This window comes from Melozone crissalis, unplaced genomic scaffold (assembly GCF_028551555.1).
Source record: "Melozone crissalis strain CALT ecotype California unplaced genomic scaffold, PUWL_Pcris_2 ptg000029l_1, whole genome shotgun sequence".
NCBI classification, from domain to species: domain Eukaryota; kingdom Metazoa; phylum Chordata; class Aves; order Passeriformes; family Passerellidae; genus Melozone; species Melozone crissalis.
Window position 1 is genome coordinate 6,903,004 of NW_026535807.1, and position 19,604 is coordinate 6,922,607.

Here is a 19,604-nt window from a genome sequence, read left to right on the forward strand (position 1 = left end):
AAAAATATCACACACAAAAACCCCAATCCCATCCAGCCAGGACAGAGCCCTGTGGGCTGTGTTTGCATCTGAACCCATCCTTGTCTCCTTGAAGTGCTGGGCAGGAGGTGGAGCAGGCTCAGAGCCAGAGGTACCCAGGGCAGGGGATGCACTCTGGAGGGATGCAGAGCTGGAGGGAGCATTGGTGCTCCAGGAGCAATGGGGGAAACCCAAACCAGCAGGTGAATGTGCCCCTTCCTTGGCCTCTGAGGCACCTGGAAAGTCCTGTGCTCCCCCCTCCCCACCACACTCACCAGATGCACCTGCCTCTCCCCCATGGCTTCACACTTGATAATGCAAATGTGCTCCTAACTTGGGTAGCTGAGAAATGGGCTATAAAGAGAAACACATGGGAAAACAGGAGGGACAGCACAAAGATCAAGGAACATGTTTTTTCTCTCCCAGGCTGACCTAGTTATTTAACTAACTGGCAGAGATATTCTAATGATGAAGCAGGGAAGCAAGGAGGCTGCCAGCAGCAGTTTCACAAAGGATGCTTGATTTTACTTTGCTATTTGTCTTAAATCCAGGTAACATCAAATACAGTCTTTTTCATAAGTTGCACAACCCTTGGCTATGGAGTCCCCATCCCCAGCAGAAATAAACTTTCAATTTCTCAGCAACTGCAAAAGGATGAGACTCAAATCTAGAGGAAGACAGAGAAAACATTCAGATACATTTTCTTACATAACACAGACAAGTGCATGCATCATTTTTGTTTTCCCTTTTGCTGCTGCCATACTTTATTAACCTGAGATGCTATGGATAGAGATTTTTCTTCCCTCCTAATTCAGAGTGAAGATTACAGTCCCTAAAGGATAACAACTGGCTCAACTGTTCTGTACAGCAGGCAGGAGCTGAGGTACCTGTAAAGATCTGGCCAGCAGGGTAAAGCAAGGGCAAGTCTTCCATTGAAATATGTGCCTCTTACACTACTTTTTGTTAACTCTTCCACCAGTTCTGCCCTTCATGAGAAACCCTTAGACCTGGAGTTACACAAATAGTACCCAAAATATGACATAAACTTAATTCTGTTCTAAGCCTTGTATCAAAAGCTGCCCTTTCTCAAGGGGTGTGAGCTCCAGAAAGCTGCAGTCCTGTGCTCACACAAGAATTTAATCTGGTTTGAAATGCAGGAATAAACCAAAGCAAAACCCATTTTCATCCCTCAGCATTGGATAGAAAAGTTTAGTAATGGGACCCTGCTGATTTGAGTGGAAAAGTTCATTAAGAGAAAGCTAGTTGATACTAGAACTATTTCTAGAGGAGAATCTTAGATATGGGAGCTCAGCTTGGGATATTTCTCATCAATTAATAGAAAGGGAATTTAAAAGAACAACAATAACAAAAAAAAAAAAAAAGGAAAAAAGAGCAGAAGCAGGAATATGTGGGAGAAGGTATGAAGAGCACACATCCCATCACACCCCTTGCCACACATACGGGTTTCACTTTCTCCTGACCTGCCAATGTCTAATGTTTTTCCAAACTTAAAAGAAGAAAACCAACCAACCAAAAAAAACCACCTCCCCCAAACAAACAACCCCAAAACCCAAATAATCACATAAATAAAAAAAACCCCAAACAAATTAACCAAGAGCCCAAATAATTAATTTAATTTTTCGTTAACCCAGAAAATTGTATTTTGCCCTCATTTGGAATATGAGAACACTTATATATTCCAGTTTGTTTTCTCTACAACTCACACCTAGCTTTCCAGCAATCCTCAGAACTGGGATGGTTAGCACAGTATTGGGCTAGTCCTACTGACAGTGGAAAGAGAGGTAAAGAGGCAGGCAGGTATTAAACTGCACACTTTTAATTTTTTTTAAAAACTTGTGATACTGACCTTTAATGACAGGTATCTGCAGAAGTGTTGTACTCCACTGTACATTAACACAACCCCCATAAAAGTGTTGGAAAACAGTAAGAATATGACCAATAAGGTCAGGCATAGGAATAGTTATTTTTCTTTAATAGTTATCTTCGTTATTTGACAGTGACATTTCAATATTAACATACTCTGAAAACATGCATTGTATGCAATAACTTTATTAGGGTCAAATAGATATCACAATATAGATTCATCCACTGAGTAGCCATAAATTGGTTACAACAATCATAGAAGAGACTAAGCTGTTTTAAGCTAAGATGCTTTCAACATTACAGCTCATACAATAAGATTATATACTGATACACTTTGATCTAGAAATGCAGATGATCAGTTTTGATTAGTACATTGTGCTTCAGGCTTTCATTTGTGTCAATGCATCCCATATGCTGTAGTGAGGGAGGGCTGAATTTCCCAGGGAGGAATCCAAACAGGCTACAAGGCTGGCTCTGGCTCTTTCAGGACGAGTTCCTCCGAGCCTGGGTTATTTGGTCAATCCAGTTACATTCTCCATTAGCACCAAGCTAGCGCTCAGAGCAGCAATCTAACAGAGGGATATCTAACAATCTTGAAACAGCACGGACAGAAAGGTTTTCTTCCCATCAAAGGGCATAAAGGAATATTTATGCTTTATAAGGTCACAACAATACGTGCGGTTTTCATGTTGCCGTGTCAAGCAACAGGGCGTTGCCACGTGATTTTTTGTACTGATATCTGCACCTCTGTTATCTTAGTTAAATAAATACCTTTGTAAACATATAACACAGTTACTTGGTCCTTATTCTCCACAGCTCACGTTAAAAGATTCACAAAACATCCATAGAAATAGTGATTTATAGAAGGAATACTTAGCTGAGTTAAATGGAATAAACATTGGTCAGGTACCATAGATACTACTGAATGCCATTTCAAGGAAAAACAGTTTAGTTACAAAGCATTCAGAACTTGGGTAAGCCATATATTCAACTCTGCAAAATATATAAAAGATGCATACTTCTTTTAAACAGACATTTAACAAAATGTAGTGGCAGAAGTCGAGAAGTTCCATTTACACAGTCCAGACATTTGGTAGTATGAAACTGCTTATCCATGCACTAAATTACAGATGGATGACTCAGTTAACTCAAATAATAGTAAAATCTTCTGAAACAAAAAGGTATAACCAAAACAAACTCTCTGAAGAGTCACAGACAGGCAGTTCTGAAAATTTAGGTGCAATGTTACATGCATGGATATACAGAATAATCTGTAGAAATCATAGTAAAACACTTCCGTTTTTCACCAAAATGCAGAAGGAAATTCAATTATATTATGCATATTAAATACTACAGACTTGAGGCTACAAAAAGCTTCTACCATCTTAACACATACAAAACTACCATAAAGTTATCTCTACAGTACCTACTACAACAGCAACTCCAGGTCACCGGCGAGGAGCACATCCCCTGTGTCTGGCTAGTCAGGGAAAGGAAGGCCAACTCCAGCCCCCTGGCCACCTCCCATCTGCCAAAGGAGGTGGGCTTAGACCTTCAATGGACATTAAACACTGTGTTGTAGTATGAATTTATGTAGAACCCTTAAAAATCTGGTGCCACTGAAACTTGAGACCTGTTAAACTCTCTACTTGCGAGGGATGCAAGAGCTTGCGCTGCGTGAACCCTAAATTTGATTAGAGAAGGAGGTTGGCCCGCTCTGCCCATAGCTCTGGGACTGGCCATATTCACCCACCTGGCCATAGGAGCCTGGCTGGTTGTAGCCACCAGCTGGCCCATAGCTGTCTTGGTTGTAGCCACCTTGGTTGTAGCCCCCGGGCTGCTTCTCCATGGTGTCCGCAGCGTGCCGCTGGCCCGAGGAATGCCAGCCCGTCTCCTTAAACACAAACCAAATGTTGCCTGCCCACAGGATAAAGTTCAAGTAGCCAAAGACCTGGGTGGGAAGAAGAGGAGCTGTCACCAGCAGCCACAATCTCACAGCTCAAACTAATGTTATGGTCCCCACCATAACACTAGGTCCCGGGGAAAGGCAAAGCTGCTCCCAACCCCTCCTTCCCAAGGACAAGAGGAAATGGCCTCAAGTTGTGCAAGAGAAGGCTCAGATTGCCTATTAGGAAAAATCTCTTCACTGAAACTATTGTCAAGCACTGGAACAGGCTGCCCAGGGAAGTGGTGGGGTCACCATCTGTGGGGTAAGTGTAGATGTGGCATCTGGGGATAGGTTTAGTGCTGGACTTGGCAGTGCTGGCTTAGTGGTTGGACTCCATAATCTTAGAGATCTTTGTGGTTGGACTCCATAATCTTAGAGATCTTTGTGGATGGACACCATAATCTTAGAGACCTTTGTGGTTGGACACCATAATCTTAGAGATCTTTGTGGTTGGACTCCATAATCTTAGAGATCTTTGTGGTTGGACTCCGTAATCTTAGAGATCTTTTCCAACCTAAATGATTCTCTGATTCTTCCAAAACCTGCAGGAAAATTTTCTCAGCTTTGGAGCAAATTCCCAAATTCACCTCCCTTAGCTGTAGCTCACAAGGTGTCTGCTTTGCTTCTTGTTTTCAAAATAAAGGTCAAGTTTTTGGAGCAAAATTTTTTTTTTGCTTGAAAACATAATCTAGTTTAAAGAAAATGTGGGAAGATAAAATTGAAAGAAACTAATTAAAAAGAGAGCTCTTAATTGGTCAGGTGGCCTAGAGGGATTTTTTGTGTTTATTTTTTTTTAACATGCTGAAATCCAATTTTATGTTGTTTTTCTGAGGATTTTTAGAAGAATTTGTAAGTCACAAACATTTCCTTCTAAAGGAGCACACAGACCCCTTTGCAGAAGAGTGTCAGTGAGCAAGTTAAAAGCAGAGGGGCAACCAATGCACTTGGACAGCCACTTTGCCTTTTCCCCATCCCAGCCCTGCACACTCACCCTGCTGCTGCTCCATGGCAGAGCTGCTGTGAGTCACAGCCTGCCTTTCCCTGCAGCAAGACTGCACTTCCAATTAAATCATGTCAGCTAACTGGTTTACACCAGTCAATTTAGGTCAATACACGGCTAAAAGATGAAAATACACTGCAAGGTAAGGGTGAACAGCAGCAATAAAAGTCACTTACAACCGAAGTGTTGAGGCTTGACATAACAGGGCTGCGAACAGGCAAGCATTTGTTGGACTGCTGTTTGCAGGCAGACATCAGCAGCAGCACTTCATCAGGGTCAGTTGCAACCTTTACATCTGACAGTCCTTTAGCCCAAGCAGATGAGCTCACTAGCCACAAGAATGAGAAGACCACTGTCACAATGAAATCCTAAAAGACAAATTAGTTAGAAGCATTATACTGGTGTGTCCATTGGAAAGGAAAAAAAATATTTAAAATCACCAGAAAACTCAAAGCCTGTGTCAGAGGAGGGAAATACCAAGAGCTAGTTTCTTAGTGGAAGGTTGTGTTACTGTCATCACCCACAGAGCTAATTTTCAGAAGTGCTTGACACACTTACAGGGGCAGAGCCCCTGGGCTGACATTGGTACCAGAGGCCTTGAGGCAAGATTCCCACAAACACGTGGCTGGTACCCAGGATGCTGAGCTGCTTTGAAAACGTGGCTGTTCAGAGCACCAGGCTGATGCATTGGGATGCATTACAAAATACAGATGCCTGTAAAGAAGCTGAGCCCTCCTGAGGGCTGGGTCTTGCCCTGGGTACTCCTATAGACAGTCAGGGTGGGTTTCCAATAGGAAGTGTTTCTGTCTTAGGGAAAACCTGAAATTGGCTAATCCTCAGGTACCAGATGAGGAGTTTTCTCACCAGCCACAGGTAAGGCCAAATGTCTCTGCTTCATAAGCCATGCAGCCACTAATTACCATGAGTGAGCAAGTAAACAGCAAGACTTGCCAAGCAGAGACTCCTCCCTGGCCTGGTAAAGCACTGGTTCCTAATTCCCAGCCATGTGAAAAGAGGGGAGAAGGTGGGGTGGTCCCTCCAGGTTCCAGCAGCTCTGCTCTGATCCACTCTGCTCACTTTCCCCTTGAAAGACTCTCGGGAGCATGCACAGGCATAAACTTCTCCTTGTCTTAGCCAGAACAAGTGGCCAAGTGACACTGTTGTTGTGTGGGTTTGGGGGGAAAGGAGGGAGGAGGTGCGATTTTTCAAGCTTTCTTGTGTCTTGCTAAAACAGAAGAGCCTTTCTGCTGTCATATTTCATCCCATCTGTCAGCCCACAACAGATGGCAGAGGTGCCAAAGTCTAACATACCACTAACTGCATCGCTGCGTCTTGATATCCCACCTCCCGTGGGGCTGCTTCCCCTTCCCCCTTGCAAAATAAAGGTGTGCATGGAAGGGAGGGAAAACACTCATTAAGAACCCAGTGTTTCAGGTTGCTTCTCAAAGAAATAAGCAATCCCTAGGAAACACCATTCTCATGGTAGCACACCTGACATTTGGGGAAGGAGCTCTCCATGGCACCCCAGGGGTGCAGGGCGTGAGCCCCGTCATGATGGATGAGGCACCAGTCAGTAAAGGGAGCCTTGAACAAAGGATGTCTCCACTGACGCAGATGGGATTAAATTAACTGTGCTTGGATGCCTTCCCAAAGGATACATCCTTCTCTTTTAACAATTTGCTTTCTGCAGGCCTGTGTCTGCCACCGAGCTCTGAGTTCCTCTGACCTCCTTCGTGCTGCCCAACTGGGCTCTCTTGAAGAGTGTGAAGCCCAGGAGCTGACAACTCCCTTAGCACCCGAAGAGACTCCATGAGGCATATAGCCCAGAGTAATTCTTCTTCTCAGGGAGATTTCCAGCAAGAGAAATTACTGTATCTCATATGTCTTAGCAGTGAATGAGAAAGAGATTCCTAGAGGCAACGGTTCAATTGCAAACGTTCCCTAAAAGTTCCAGCTGGTAGAAACACGAGATGTCTGCTGAGCTGTGGATGATGATGGGAGATGCTCTTTATTTGCTGTGAGGTTTGACATGCTATCAACCCAGATGCCAAGCCCCCATGCATCTTTGGACTGACACAAGAGATGGGGACACAGCAGAGTTTTGGGGAATGTATTTTCCAAATGCCAAGCAACTCTCTCCTAGTGCCACCACATTTGAAGCAAACTAAACCCAGCTCTGTAATCAGTGCACTGGCAGTGTCAATTAAAGAAATGCATAACAGCAGGTAGAAATTTGATGCAAACAGAGACAAACTGACTAAAACTAATGCAACACAGGAGATCAAACTTGCTAAAAAGAGAGAAACTTCAAAAGCAAGCAAAGTTCTTGAAGCAGGTGACAGCAGCAGGGGTACAGACCTGCTGTTGAGCTTACAGGCCCATGTTGGAGAGGCTCATTGCACAAATTACTGCATCTGCATGATGCAGTCTGATTGCTGGTATAGCCCATGTCCTGGGCTGTAAGTCCTTCTAGATCACCCCATGGCACTGTGCAGCTGAGGGGATGGCCCTAAAGGCATTATTTCATGTTATTTCTCAGGTCTTGCCTTTCCCATCACACACCATGCTTTTCCTGACTTCCTCTGCTCCCCTGTGTCAGGGTGTTCACAAAGTCTAAAACCCAGCCCTCTGTGCTACAAACTCCCCTATTTCAGAGCAGGTCAGAGCCTTGGGGAAAGGGTTCTTGCTCCTGGAATATCAGGATCAGCTCTTGTACAGAGGAGTTCCCAAAAAACTGTAAAGTCTGGCTGGGTGCAAGAAACACACGGAACCAGAAGTGGAAGATGGCACAGTGGGACTCAAAGAGGAAACCATGCAGCCTGGCCAACAGCTGGCCAAGGAGACAGGACACAAAGGCTAATGGAACACTGGGATTTTTTCACTAGGTGCTCTCATCAGGGCTACATGGCCAGACTCAGGCTTTTTCTGCCTCCCCTCTACAATGCAAGGATCAAAATGTATGATTCTGCATCTAGACTGAACTTGCTTCTTCCTATTTGTGTTGAATCTTTGAGAACCTTCAGCTTTGGCTGGAACCTGAACCTCTTGTTTTCAAGTGGGTTTGCATTCCTGGCTGAACATTTTCACAGCTCTGGGTGGAACAGAGTTACAAGATAATGACATGCTGAAAATAAAAGTGAATTTCAAGCTAAGCTGTTCTGTGGCTTAATGTCTATCTGGGGAATTTCTCCTAGGTAATTAAGGCCAGAGTGCCTGCATACTGAAACATACTAAAACAAATCTTGCATTTCAATGTTTAATATCCCTATAGCATGGGTGAGTCTTTTTTTCCTTTGGAACAAAATAATTTTTTGTAGTTGCTCTCTTAAAATGATGTCCAGATCTCTTGAGTGTGTATTCTTGTATGATTACACCACACTCCTAATTACTAAGTTTCTCACTCAGATCTCAGCTGAGATACTTTGCTCTGCCTACAGATGCCTTTGGGAAAAAAGGAAAACACGAACATATAAAGAAAGGCAAAAACTGAAATTTAAAATACTCAGAGTATACAAGGAGGGACTTTTTAAGATCCTGAAGTATGTGCAAAAACAAAAAAAAATTCTTGCTGCCTTTTTCAAGTCGAAACTTGTTATTACTGAGTTTGCCAAAAATGTCTACTTGGAACAATTTTATACATTACACATTTTAGAATAGAACTGTGAAAGCCTTTTCTTTTTATAACAATTGAGATAATTCTCCTTGCTATGAAGCTACTTACTGGTTTCTGCAAAATGCCCCTCTTTGAAAGGGGCAGTCGCTTACAGTCACTTAAGCCTCCTGAGCAGAGTTTTGGATTGCCCAGTGTCTGGCACAACCTCACCCAGCCAAGAGCCTCACTCAGAAAGGGGCTGTGCTTCATCTGCTCCAAGCTGGTCAGTGGCTTTGCCAGCCCCTGAAGGCTGTGACACACATGTCCCTGCGTGCACTCTGTGCCCTGCTCTCCCTCCCAGCCACGTCTGCCAGGATGGGCCTGGGCTGTCATGGCTGGAAACAGGCAAAGCCTCAGCTCTGGCCTGGCCAGAGTGCCCCTGGCATCCCTCCTGCCTCACAGAGCTGCAGCTGCTGCCTCGTAACTGACTGCCATGCAGGACTCATGCTACAGAACCTTTCCATTTGTGAAAACCCTGTCACAGATTCACAGCCTCCAAGGGAGCAGCTCCTCAAACGCTGAGGTCCACGAACGCTCCTAGTCAGAGCCTGTCTAGCACTGCCAACAGGCTTCATGGCCAGCCACGCAGCAACAGAGGGAGATTTCTTTACCCAGCAGAGGCAAAACACTCAGGGGATTTGCTTTCACAGTCACAACCACCCTGAAGTTTAAGAAGTACCCCAGCAAGAGGCAGAGGCCTGGTCCCAGCCGGGCAAGCGGCCAGCAGCAGATTGCCGCAGGCAGCAAACGCCTTCCCACGGTGGCATTTTAGCTCTTTTTTGGTTTGAACCAGGTCCCACCCCAGATTTTCTGCCGAATGAAGCTTTGAAAGAATTACATGCTTCTTGCAATAGTGTAAGGCCTTGCAAGCTTGCTTCACAGGGAAGTGCAGAGCCTTTCGGGAGGCACCAGCATGTACAGCAAGGTCACCCTGGCTCGTGCTTTAAAAGGAGGTGACAAGAGCAGGCTGAAACAGCTCTTTGAAATGCAAAGAAATACTCAGGTTCTTCCTAATTTCATTTTTCAACTGTAAAGGTTTAAGTCTTTTTTTTATAGATGGCTCTTTATTCTTTTCCTGTCTGGTTTTTAGACAAGTGGACATTGGTGAGGAAGTACAACATTTAATCAAAGAGGTGTCCAAAGAACAGACCTGGGTGCACTTAACTCACTCAATCTGCAACATATGTAAGGAACCAAATGCCTTTCTGCATAATGTGATTATTCATGGGACTCCAGATGCAAAGGAAAGATCTCATCTTCTTAAGATATAAGCATCTTTATGCACCATAAGAATGAGATTAGCAAGTAATCACTATAAAAATGAAATATCTCTTTTCAGGGCTATATCAGTCACCTTTCTTGGCTGAATAATTGTATGCTTTTATATTAATTGACTGGAATATTAATGAAGTGATTTACATTTATACGTGAATGCATGTGGTTCCTCATGGCCAAGCTATAACTTCCAGAGACAAACCTGAAGGCACCTAGGGTGTCAGCATGTGGACTTTAAATGGAACACATATGGGGTAAGGAAACCGTAGGAAAAGTAAGAAGCCTGAGTGATGGGGACTGATATACATTGACTGTGACTATTCTTTCTTTTCTGAGAGACCTATGGAAGCATCCTATCCCTGATCCCCTACAATTTCAGCACAGCTGGGTTGGTTACTCTCTGCTTGCAAGAAGGTCCAAATGCACAGACCTGAAGCAGAGCATCAACACAGGGGCTGAGCTGGCAGCCCCAGGGTGCAGCTCATCCCTGCTCTCACCACAAACCAGCAGTACCTCCCCAGGCATGTGGTGTCAAACATATGGGAACCAGCTTAGGTTGGTTTGGCCTGAGAGATGGGGATGTACTGAAAACTGGTGGCATTTTGTACATGGCATTCTTTATAATCTAAGTCGCCACCTCCAATTAATTGCTTTTAAAAGTTTCTGTCTCTTGAATCAGTCACTGGAGAAGCAGCCTTGCCCCCATTGTAACCACCAAGGTGAGACCCCAGCTCCTCGCTGCACACATGCACCATGTGGGAGCTCACAGTGGAATGAAAATCACAGCTGTGGTTTTCAGAGCTCAGAAACACACAGCGTGTTTCTATGAGGTACTAATCCTGGTAACCTCTCCCATTCCTTCAGGAACTGGGAATCCAAGGCCCTCTCTTAGGTTCATCCACCTGTAAGAACCCCCCAGAGGATCCCTCAGGGAGCCAGCAAGGGAAGCAGAGGCTCTATAGTGCAAGGACTAATCATTCCCTGTGGGAATAGATGAGTAACACAACCAGGGCTCTATGTGACCAAAATAAAGACTTTCATCCCCAAAACCTGACAGGCAACATTAGCAACAGAAATGGTTTACTGCATAGTGAATAAACACACCCCTGCCATCCAAACAGGCAGGGAGCAGTTATCTGCTTCTCCCACTGGAAATATTTCCTTGCTATCATGCCTCACTCCACACTGAATGCTAAAATATTTTTCCACAGTTGAAGTGATGCTTTGCTGAGATCTCAGCACATGCAGTTCATTTCCCTGTATCTGTATAAACAAAGTAAACTTGAAACACCTGTGACTCAAATTTTCCCTGCAAGTTTCTTGTGACTTAATGGTCATTAAATTCCTCATAATCATATCTTCTGCACCCAGTCCGGCTTCTGCAATTTGGTAATGCATTGATGATGACTGCCTGTGCAAGGGCCTTTAGAAAAATATTATAAAATTTCAAGTGAAAGGGGTTTTTTCCTCTCCCGACTTCTCCTGTCATGCTCATTTTTGAAATCCTGAAAATTTGTCAGGAGAAAAAGGCAGTTCTGAGAGGGTGCTGCTTAAAGGCAGATGTCATCCCAGACTGAGAAAATATGAAGCCAAGAGGAAGTACAAGGCTTAAAACAGGAATGGTTTTAACCGTGAAATTGTGATCAGGCACTGCAGCAGAAATAAGAATGGATGAATCTATATCTTCAAACTCTTCACAAAGAGAGAAAATCTGGTAGTCTGGACAAGGTGCCTGATGCCCTGATCCTGCCAGGTGATGAAACAGAGTGAGGGGTGCCGTGCCTCCTGCACCAACATGTGCTGCACCAGAGATTTCTGCAGCACTTTTCTTTGGAAGGAGCAATCTCAGGGATGAGACATACTCACACATCTGATCTGATACACGTCAGCTCAGAGCAGCATCTGCCTGGAGCTGGAGGATACATTGCCTGCCTCCTGCACAGAGCATGTGTCATCCCTTAGGTGAGCACTGCAGCCCTGAGAAGCTCCTTTTCACTCCATGCTTTCTTTTTCCTTGACCGCTGAATTCCTCCTGGCTACAGCTGCCAGCCTTTTCTCCAACTGGGGCTCTGCATTTTCCCTACAACTCCACTGCACAGAGGGACTCACACCTGTCCTCAGCCAGACTGTGGTGCTGCAATCATTGCACTGGACAGTGTCCAGGGACACCAGCAAGGATGTGCTCCAGGCAAAAAATGGTTCTTTTTTTCTAAAAATGCCAAATAAAATGGAGCTTGCAATGCACAGGATTTGCAGAGCATTTGGCTGGGGAAGATGGGACATTCCTCCTGTCAGGCACAACCTGACCACAACCCTCAGAACCACTCACCAGCAGGAGCTGCTTTTGCTGTAGGACAAACTCAAAAGCATCTTTATATTCTGAAAAAATAAGGTCATACAGCCTTGGTTTAAATACTGTGAAATTGCAAACCGAGGCTTTGGTGACAGACACTGGTTAAATTTAACCTGTAGATTCAATTACAATCCATTACAGAGAACAAATTAAGTCAATGTGATGTTAATGCCGTAGCAGATTGTGCCATGCATCCTGTGACAGACACTGCAGCAGCTGTTTCAGGAAAGTCCTGGACAAAGGCAACTGGCCACATCATGATGTGACATATTAATACCATTCTTTCTCTTTCCTTTTTCTGTTACTACAGAGGATAATGTGGTTGGTCAAAAGCAAGAATTATTTTCTGCAAGAAAATTAAGATGGAAGAATTCTGTAACAAATCTTTTGATGAGACTTTGAAATGAGATCTTACTTGATACCAAGAAGAAACAAGGCACTATTTATTTACTCTTTAAATAAATAAAGGGGACCCCTTTATTTTGCCTGGTTTTTGTCTGCTTTGTGAGGATTTCCTTACATTTCCACACCATTTTCTAGGAAAGGTCCCAGTGTGTTGGTTTGGCACAGCCTGATTTTTGGTAGCAGGAGAGGACTACAGGGGTGGCTTCTGTGAGAAGCTGCTGGAAGCTTCCATCATGTCCAACAGAGCCAATCTCTGATAATCTCCTCGTTCCTTTTTTCCCCCATAAACGAAGTTCTGCTATCATAGGGCTGAGACCCCAATCCTGCTACCACTCAGCTACATGTTCATTATTTGTGTGATCATCATCACTGTGGGCAGTGGGAGAGAAGCACAGGATTTCACAAGTACATACAGGACTAAACTCCTCCTGCATACAGCCTGCATTAGCTTTGATGTTAAAACATTACATCACCATTAAGACAAAAAAGCAGGTGAATGCAGAGATGCTTTGGGCAGCAGGACACCTGGATATCCCAGACCATGCCAAAACCTCAACAACCAAGAAAGCAAGAGGTGAAGACCGTGCCTGAAAACACTGGAAATGCTGCAAACACTTACAATTAAAGGCCCTCTGTTGTTCTCACGGTACTTGTTCTGGAAGAAGATGTAAACCACAGTGGCAGCCAGTGAGTAGAGGAAGGCGAAGACCGCGATGGTGACGAAGAACTCCGCCGAGGAGGAGAAGTCCCCGATCAAGGCGAGCGTCTCCCGGCGCTTGCCTTCACAAGTGGGAGCCTCAAAATTCACTTGATGCAACCTGGAAAACATCCCATGGAGCAGCAGGTGAAGCACAGAAAATGGGAGCTGTTATCTGAATAAAGGTGAATACATTTGCTCTGTCTCGTTCCCGATGCACATTGATCCCTGTGAATAACTGGCAGCTGTGGGCAGAGCCCTGCGAGTGCCAGGGTGAGACTGAGCACATGAACACATCTTTTAATCAATCTCAGAGAAAAGTTTATGTTCCAGGGGTTTGGTACAACCCTCCCCGTCCTCTCTGGGGTTTTGCCATGGCAACAACTGAAAAAGGATAACATGAGAAACAATTTGATTCTCAGATTTTTACAGTCCAGGCAGCAGAAAACAGTCTCTTATCCTCAGGACTAAGCCCATGGGATACCCGTGTTTGGATGTTCACAATTCCTTGCAGCAAATTGTCTGGTGCAAAGGTCCCTGTGGCTGTCAGCCCATAGGGCTGCAAGCCACACAGTGCTTCTACATTAAAGGCTTTTAAAATCAAGCTGCAGCAGAAATACACAACCTGGATCAAAGAAAAAGTCTGCATGCCCTGGTTTAAGCAACCTAAGCTCTAACTTCAGACTCATGACTGTTTATGAGTGACTGAACCAATAGATTAATAGTTCTGTCTGGAAGCTTCTGTGACAGACATTTTTCTGCGATAATTTTAATTTCTAATTAAAATTAGAAATTAAAAGAAAGAGGAAAAGAAAGAAAAAGAAAGAGGATCCATGGAGGGGTCTTTTGGCAGGTCCTGTTGCCTGGCTCAGATTTACTGTGGGGACATGGAGTCCAATGAGGGATCACGTTGTTCTGCCCTGCACAGGCTGAATGAAGGGGACGAAGCCAGCAGCAATTAAAGAACTGATGATCTGGTGCTGAGAAAGGATTAGGCCTTCTGGGAGACATTCCTCTGCTCAAGGGCAATGAATGTGTGCAACAGCAAGCCAATGGGAGCAGCAGCCATAACTATATTTGGCTAAATAAGAAGTTAATTTCCCAGATGAAAACAAAGAACCCACAGCAGAAATCACAAGATGGGTTAATGGTCATTGGAGGATTGGATGACTTTTTGCTGTTGCTGGTCCTGATTAAATGTACCCAAACATGTAGGCAGAACCTTTTCATCAGTGGCTGATGAATAACACCAGTTATTTGCCCCAGAGGTTTTATTCCCTGTCACTGTAGTAGTGGTGGGATGACAACAAAAACCAAGTCTGCCCAGATTGCAGAGATGAGCAGTGGCTGAGTCGCCTTTCCAGCGTAAAGCCAGCAGAGCCTGATGAAACCTGAACACATGACAGAGATCCTAATGCCAATGATCAGTTTCCTGACTTCACTGTCTTTACAGCAGAGTTTTCTTCCCCTCCCCAGGAGCCCTGAAACACAGGCTGGACAGCACGTGGTGCTGCAAGTAGCAGCTCAAAGTCCTGTGCATACCAAAGAGGAAATTACTTAGGGAATACTTCTAACAAGATTCAGACTTGGAGTTGCTGCCCACCCCTGCCCCTCTGACTGTCCACTGCCAACACAGCCCAGTCTCATCATCAACAACCACCAGTCTTTGCAAAACATGGTAAAGCAACTGAGACCATGTTCATTTTCTATTCTCTGTTTTCCTGACTGCACCTTAGTTCTGAATCATAAGCCAGAAAAAAATGTTCATATATTAACACCCCACTTGTACCTTCCCAGCAGTGCTTTTGTGGCCAGGCACCTGTCAGGGATACGAGATCACAGAAACCTTCCTCCATCAAGTTATTTTTATTCACTTGCTTTTCCTTTTAGATTTCCTTGGTCTCTAAGAGGATGTGCAGTAATTGGTGCCTCTTGTGGCCACCTCACCTCTGTCAAAACAGCCGAGATCTCTGTTGTGCAAAGGGCCCCAAAATAGACCATGATTCAGACCTGGGAAGAGGAGCTGTGACAGGCAGGAGAAGTGAGGCAGCCAAGCCCTGCGGTGCTTAGGGTGGATGCTGACTGTACATGATACATCTGAAAAGTTTCTTTAAGGCAGGGGAGGATCACTGACAGAAAATCCACTTTCACTAATCAAAGCCTTTTTGATCTGGAATGGCATCTCCAAGAGAAAGCTCCGATTTTTTCCCCACTGATGTTGCTGAGTCAGCCTTTCTGGGGGCAGGATGGCTTGGGGATGACTCACAAAACGTTAATTGCCTCCACCTCTTACTTTTGATACAATTCTACCTGTTCTGTCTCTTACTTCCTCTGACTTACTCTTCTTTCATCTTCTCTTATCTCTCTTTGTTTACACCCCACCTTTTCCTTCAAGTCACCCTTGGCCAGTGTCCTCCTTCTGCTGCTTTTCCAATTTCCAGCACCACCCCCTCCATTCCACCCTTGACTCTCCATTTACTAAACAAAATCAGGAGCCCCAAGAGTGACCCTTTGCAATCACACCCTTTGCACTTTGTTAACATTTGTTGGGCTGCATTAACAGGAACGATTTTCACTGATTGATGGGCAATGCAAATATGGAACACAACAGTAATGAATTTACTTAATTAGGGAAACCTTTCCCCCTGTAAGTTCCTCCGGGGTTTCTTTGGCCTTATACTGCAGTGAGTGTTGCCATCAATTCAGAAATAAAGCTCCTGGCTTTGGAATGTGACCTTGCATCCCTCACTCAGCAGAGCTGCACTAAGGTCATCCTCGCTGCCCATGGTTACCAGCACCATCCTTTTGTTAACAGCAGCTGCCATGGCCAAGCCATCCAGGCCCAAATTCCCTCAGATTCACTCCAGTCTGAAGTAAGTCCACCAAAAGCAGTCAAGTTTCACTGATGAAGTCACAGTAATTAAGGGCTTCTGAGGCTTCTTCCACCACTTGGCAAACCTTCCATTGCCGTGGGAAATATGATGACAAGACAGCTGTATTGTCTAGCTTGACAAGATCAAAGGAGGGCAGGAATGTTTTACAGTGAAAAAGGGGATTTTTTCATTGTTCCACAGCAGCGAAGAGCAGTTACATTTTCAGATGCTAATTACCCTTGCTCTGAAAAGAATACACGAAGCCAGACACATTGAACAAAGCTACAGCTGTTACATGTGCATGGGGGAGCAAAAGTTGTGCTCTCTCCATGTGAACGTGAAGTTCCCTTTTCTTCCTGAGCCTCCTCAGCACAATATTGAAGCCACAGCTTTCTTTTAATCATAGCCCTCCATTTTCCATTTTTTTGAGCAGTTTAATTCCCCTGATGAGCCCTGAGCATGAAAATAGTCAGAGTCAACCCCCCCAAAGACCTGTCTCACTCCACCAACAGAAGGGTAAGTGATCTAATATTGTCTGATTCACCCCCTTCAACAATGCACACAGGGCTTAAACTTGAAGCCAACAGAACACACAATTAACACAAGAATGTGCTCAAATGTTATTGATGAACCAGCATAGATTTCCTCTCATGGGCTTTGATTGGTGTGTGGATTAATAAACAGCAGATAAAGTTCTGCCTCCAAAAATTCTCAATGGAGGTTAGTGTTTCTCCATTCCTTTAGCAGGATCTAGTGAAAAACAGGCAAAAAAAAAAAAAAAAAAGCCCTGTTTTGGCAGGTTGTCCTATTTTCTGAAAATAGCATCTTGTAATCCGCCCTCCAACTTGTCTACAACATGCTGGAATAAAATCTGCAACACCCACACACGTGCTTGCAAAAACCCAGAGATCCATTATCTTTTCACTGGGCTCTATTTCCCCCCAAGTTGTTTCTGGAACTCTAACTGTCAATTGTCTTTATTGTCTGCAAATCCCTGAGAGAAATAAATCGCTAGAAATGACTTATTGCAGTAGTGCTTGTGGAGGGGTTTCTTGGGAAATGTTTATCTTGGCTGATAATCTCCAAAATGAGGGGAAAATGAAATTTCAAAATACAGTAGTGAAATGCTGACATGCACAGAGCCCCTCAGCAAGTCAAACCGCTCTGCTGAGGCACAAAAACGTGACAAAGGTTTACATCTTCCTTTCTCTGGGATACACAGTAAAGGCATTTCTTTTAGTTAGCCCTGGAAATACTGGAGTTCCCTCATTTCAGAGGACTGTGCTGGTGTGCTTTGACACCAGTGCCTCCAGCCAACCAGTCCCTGGGCAGATGTACCTTTTTGAGGCACCAAATATTGATTTTTTTGTAGGCTTAGTGGAAAAATACAAATAAATGGGAGCCTTTCTTCACACAACAGAGCTCATCATTCCTGCAAAACTTCTCTAGAGATATTACCTACATTAAGAAAAACATTTTGAAAGTCATCTCTAATAGTCAGGTCAAAGCAGAAATCTGCCTGCAAATGAAAAGTCTTTTCTTTAAGGTAACTGGGGTCCACTGACTCTTCCAACACTCTTCCCAGCCTGCTCTTCTCACTGCAAAGAACACTTTCCCCAATACTGGGCATTCCAGAGTGTTTGGCATTAAATCCTGGCTATCTCAAGTTTGTTCACCCAGCAAGATTTCCTTCCAGGCTTCAGGAGGATGGATGGAGTGAGCTCTGCATTCTCATCCTTCTCCCCCCAGATCTGCTCTGCAGGGACAAAATCCTGAGTGGGGAGACCCTGCAGCATCAAAACCATTACCCAGCAATTCCCATAGGATCTGAGCCTTTGCACCCAGGCATCTGGGAGCTGCTGAAGTTAGTGTCAGGAAGAAATCCTGTTAATACCACATTTGAACACCTTGAAGCCATTAATGCTGAAGTTCTCTCCAGCCTTTCAAAGTCAAATAACTGAGATGTTATTCAAGCTCTGGACACTGTGGGGATGGGATGGGGTTTGCCCCTCAGCAGGACAGCAGCTACCATGGAGGTGACTGCTCCCAGGCTCTATTCTGGTAAAAAAGAGATTTTTACCCTTTTGTTAACAATGATAAGACTGTTTCTCACCCCAAGCTGCTCCCCAACAGCTCTTTTCCTAATGAAGAAATTACCTTACTCAAGTATTCCCATCCCTTACCTTTACATTGCAATCTGCCATGACACACATCTCAGTGCTGCCTGCACATACCACAGCCTTTCAAAACTGAGATGTTTATCCATCCTTCCTAACAATCCCAGCAGTTTTCCATACCTCACTCTAACATCTGCCCCAAAAAACAACACCCTTCCAGGCTCCTCATCACCCAAAGGTGCCCTCAGTACCCTCCTCCCCTACAGAGCAGCAGAATATTCATTTCCACCACATACCTGCCCCTAAAAATCTGTTCATCTTTATCTGAAAACAGAAAGCAAAATTAAAATTTGCCATCTGACTCAGCAATCCAAGCCTGGTCTTTTGTTTCTTTCCTTTCTGGAAGAAGAAGGGATAGAGTTGACTGATCAAAGAGTATTTGAAAATATTTCACTTTGAACTTCTGTCCGCTCAATAAATCCTCTCCGTTTATTACCAAAAAATGAATTCCAAAGCTCACATCACTCTAGAATTATTCAACACCACCAGTCATTTCACACAAATACATGTATCATCTTGCAAACATTTATTTCTAGCTCCTATCCTGGACATTTGAACATCCTAAAGCTCTCCCCTTTGTCATAGATGATTTTAGTGGCTTATACTCATCCAAATCCATGTCCAGAGCAGCATGACCAAAACAAACCCCAGATGGTACTGCTGGGAAGCTAACCAGGAAAGCTGTAGCAACCTACACTCTTTTCTGGTTTATGTCCAGTCAAAATAATTAAAAATATTTCCCTCTTGATACTTTCAATTTCCTAGCTTGCCAGGTTCCCAGCCCTCTCCAGCACAGAACTGTGCTGCAGATGTTTCTCCAGCACTATTTCCCTACAGTTCTGGTCTATCAGGACAAACTGCAGGCACAGTTGCTGTGCCAGCACACCACACTGTGTGCTGCCCTGGGACAGGGGCAATTCCCCCAGGGCAGGCAGCTCAGAGCAGGTTCACCACGACGCCTGCCCAGAGCTGGGCACCTCATGGGTCCCTCTGCTCCATCCCTCTACCTCACATTTAATTTCTCCTGGTAAGACCCCCTGAGGTGCTCAGGCCTCCAGGAAGAGAAGCTACACAACCCCTTTGAGGGTGGGTTCTGAAGGCACTGGAACAGGGACAGCACTGGTGGTGGGCAGAAGGCAGCAGTGCCACAGCCCAGCTTGAGATCTCCTGCAGGACCCATTCCCAGTGATTGGGTGCACAAAGCTCTTGGGAAACAGCCTGCACAACCTTCCTGGGGGAAGGAACATCTGGAGTGGTACCAGCCCTGGGAAGGAGCCTCCCCAGGCTGTGCAGGAGTAGCAGGAGTGCAAACCCTACTACTC

General features: G+C 44.6%; 1 protein-coding gene across 3 annotated transcripts in view; it reads right to left on the reverse strand.

The window, feature by feature from the left end:
• Nucleotides 1-2,072: 2,072 nt before the first annotated feature.
• Nucleotides 2,073-19,604, reverse strand: part of SYNPR (synaptoporin) — a 97,950-nt gene continuing 80,418 nt past the window's right edge. For all 3 annotated transcript variants that reach the window (XM_054281059.1, XM_054281057.1, XM_054281058.1), the window contains 3 exons: nucleotides 13,155-13,353; nucleotides 5,027-5,218; nucleotides 2,073-3,853 (listed from right to left, as the gene is read on the reverse strand). In XM_054281059.1, the coding sequence (XP_054137034.1) occupies nucleotides 3,587-3,853; nucleotides 5,027-5,218; nucleotides 13,155-13,353 (658 nt within the window). In that variant the 3' untranslated portion in view covers nucleotides 2,073-3,586. The remainder of the gene's footprint in view (nucleotides 3,854-5,026; nucleotides 5,219-13,154; nucleotides 13,354-19,604) is intronic.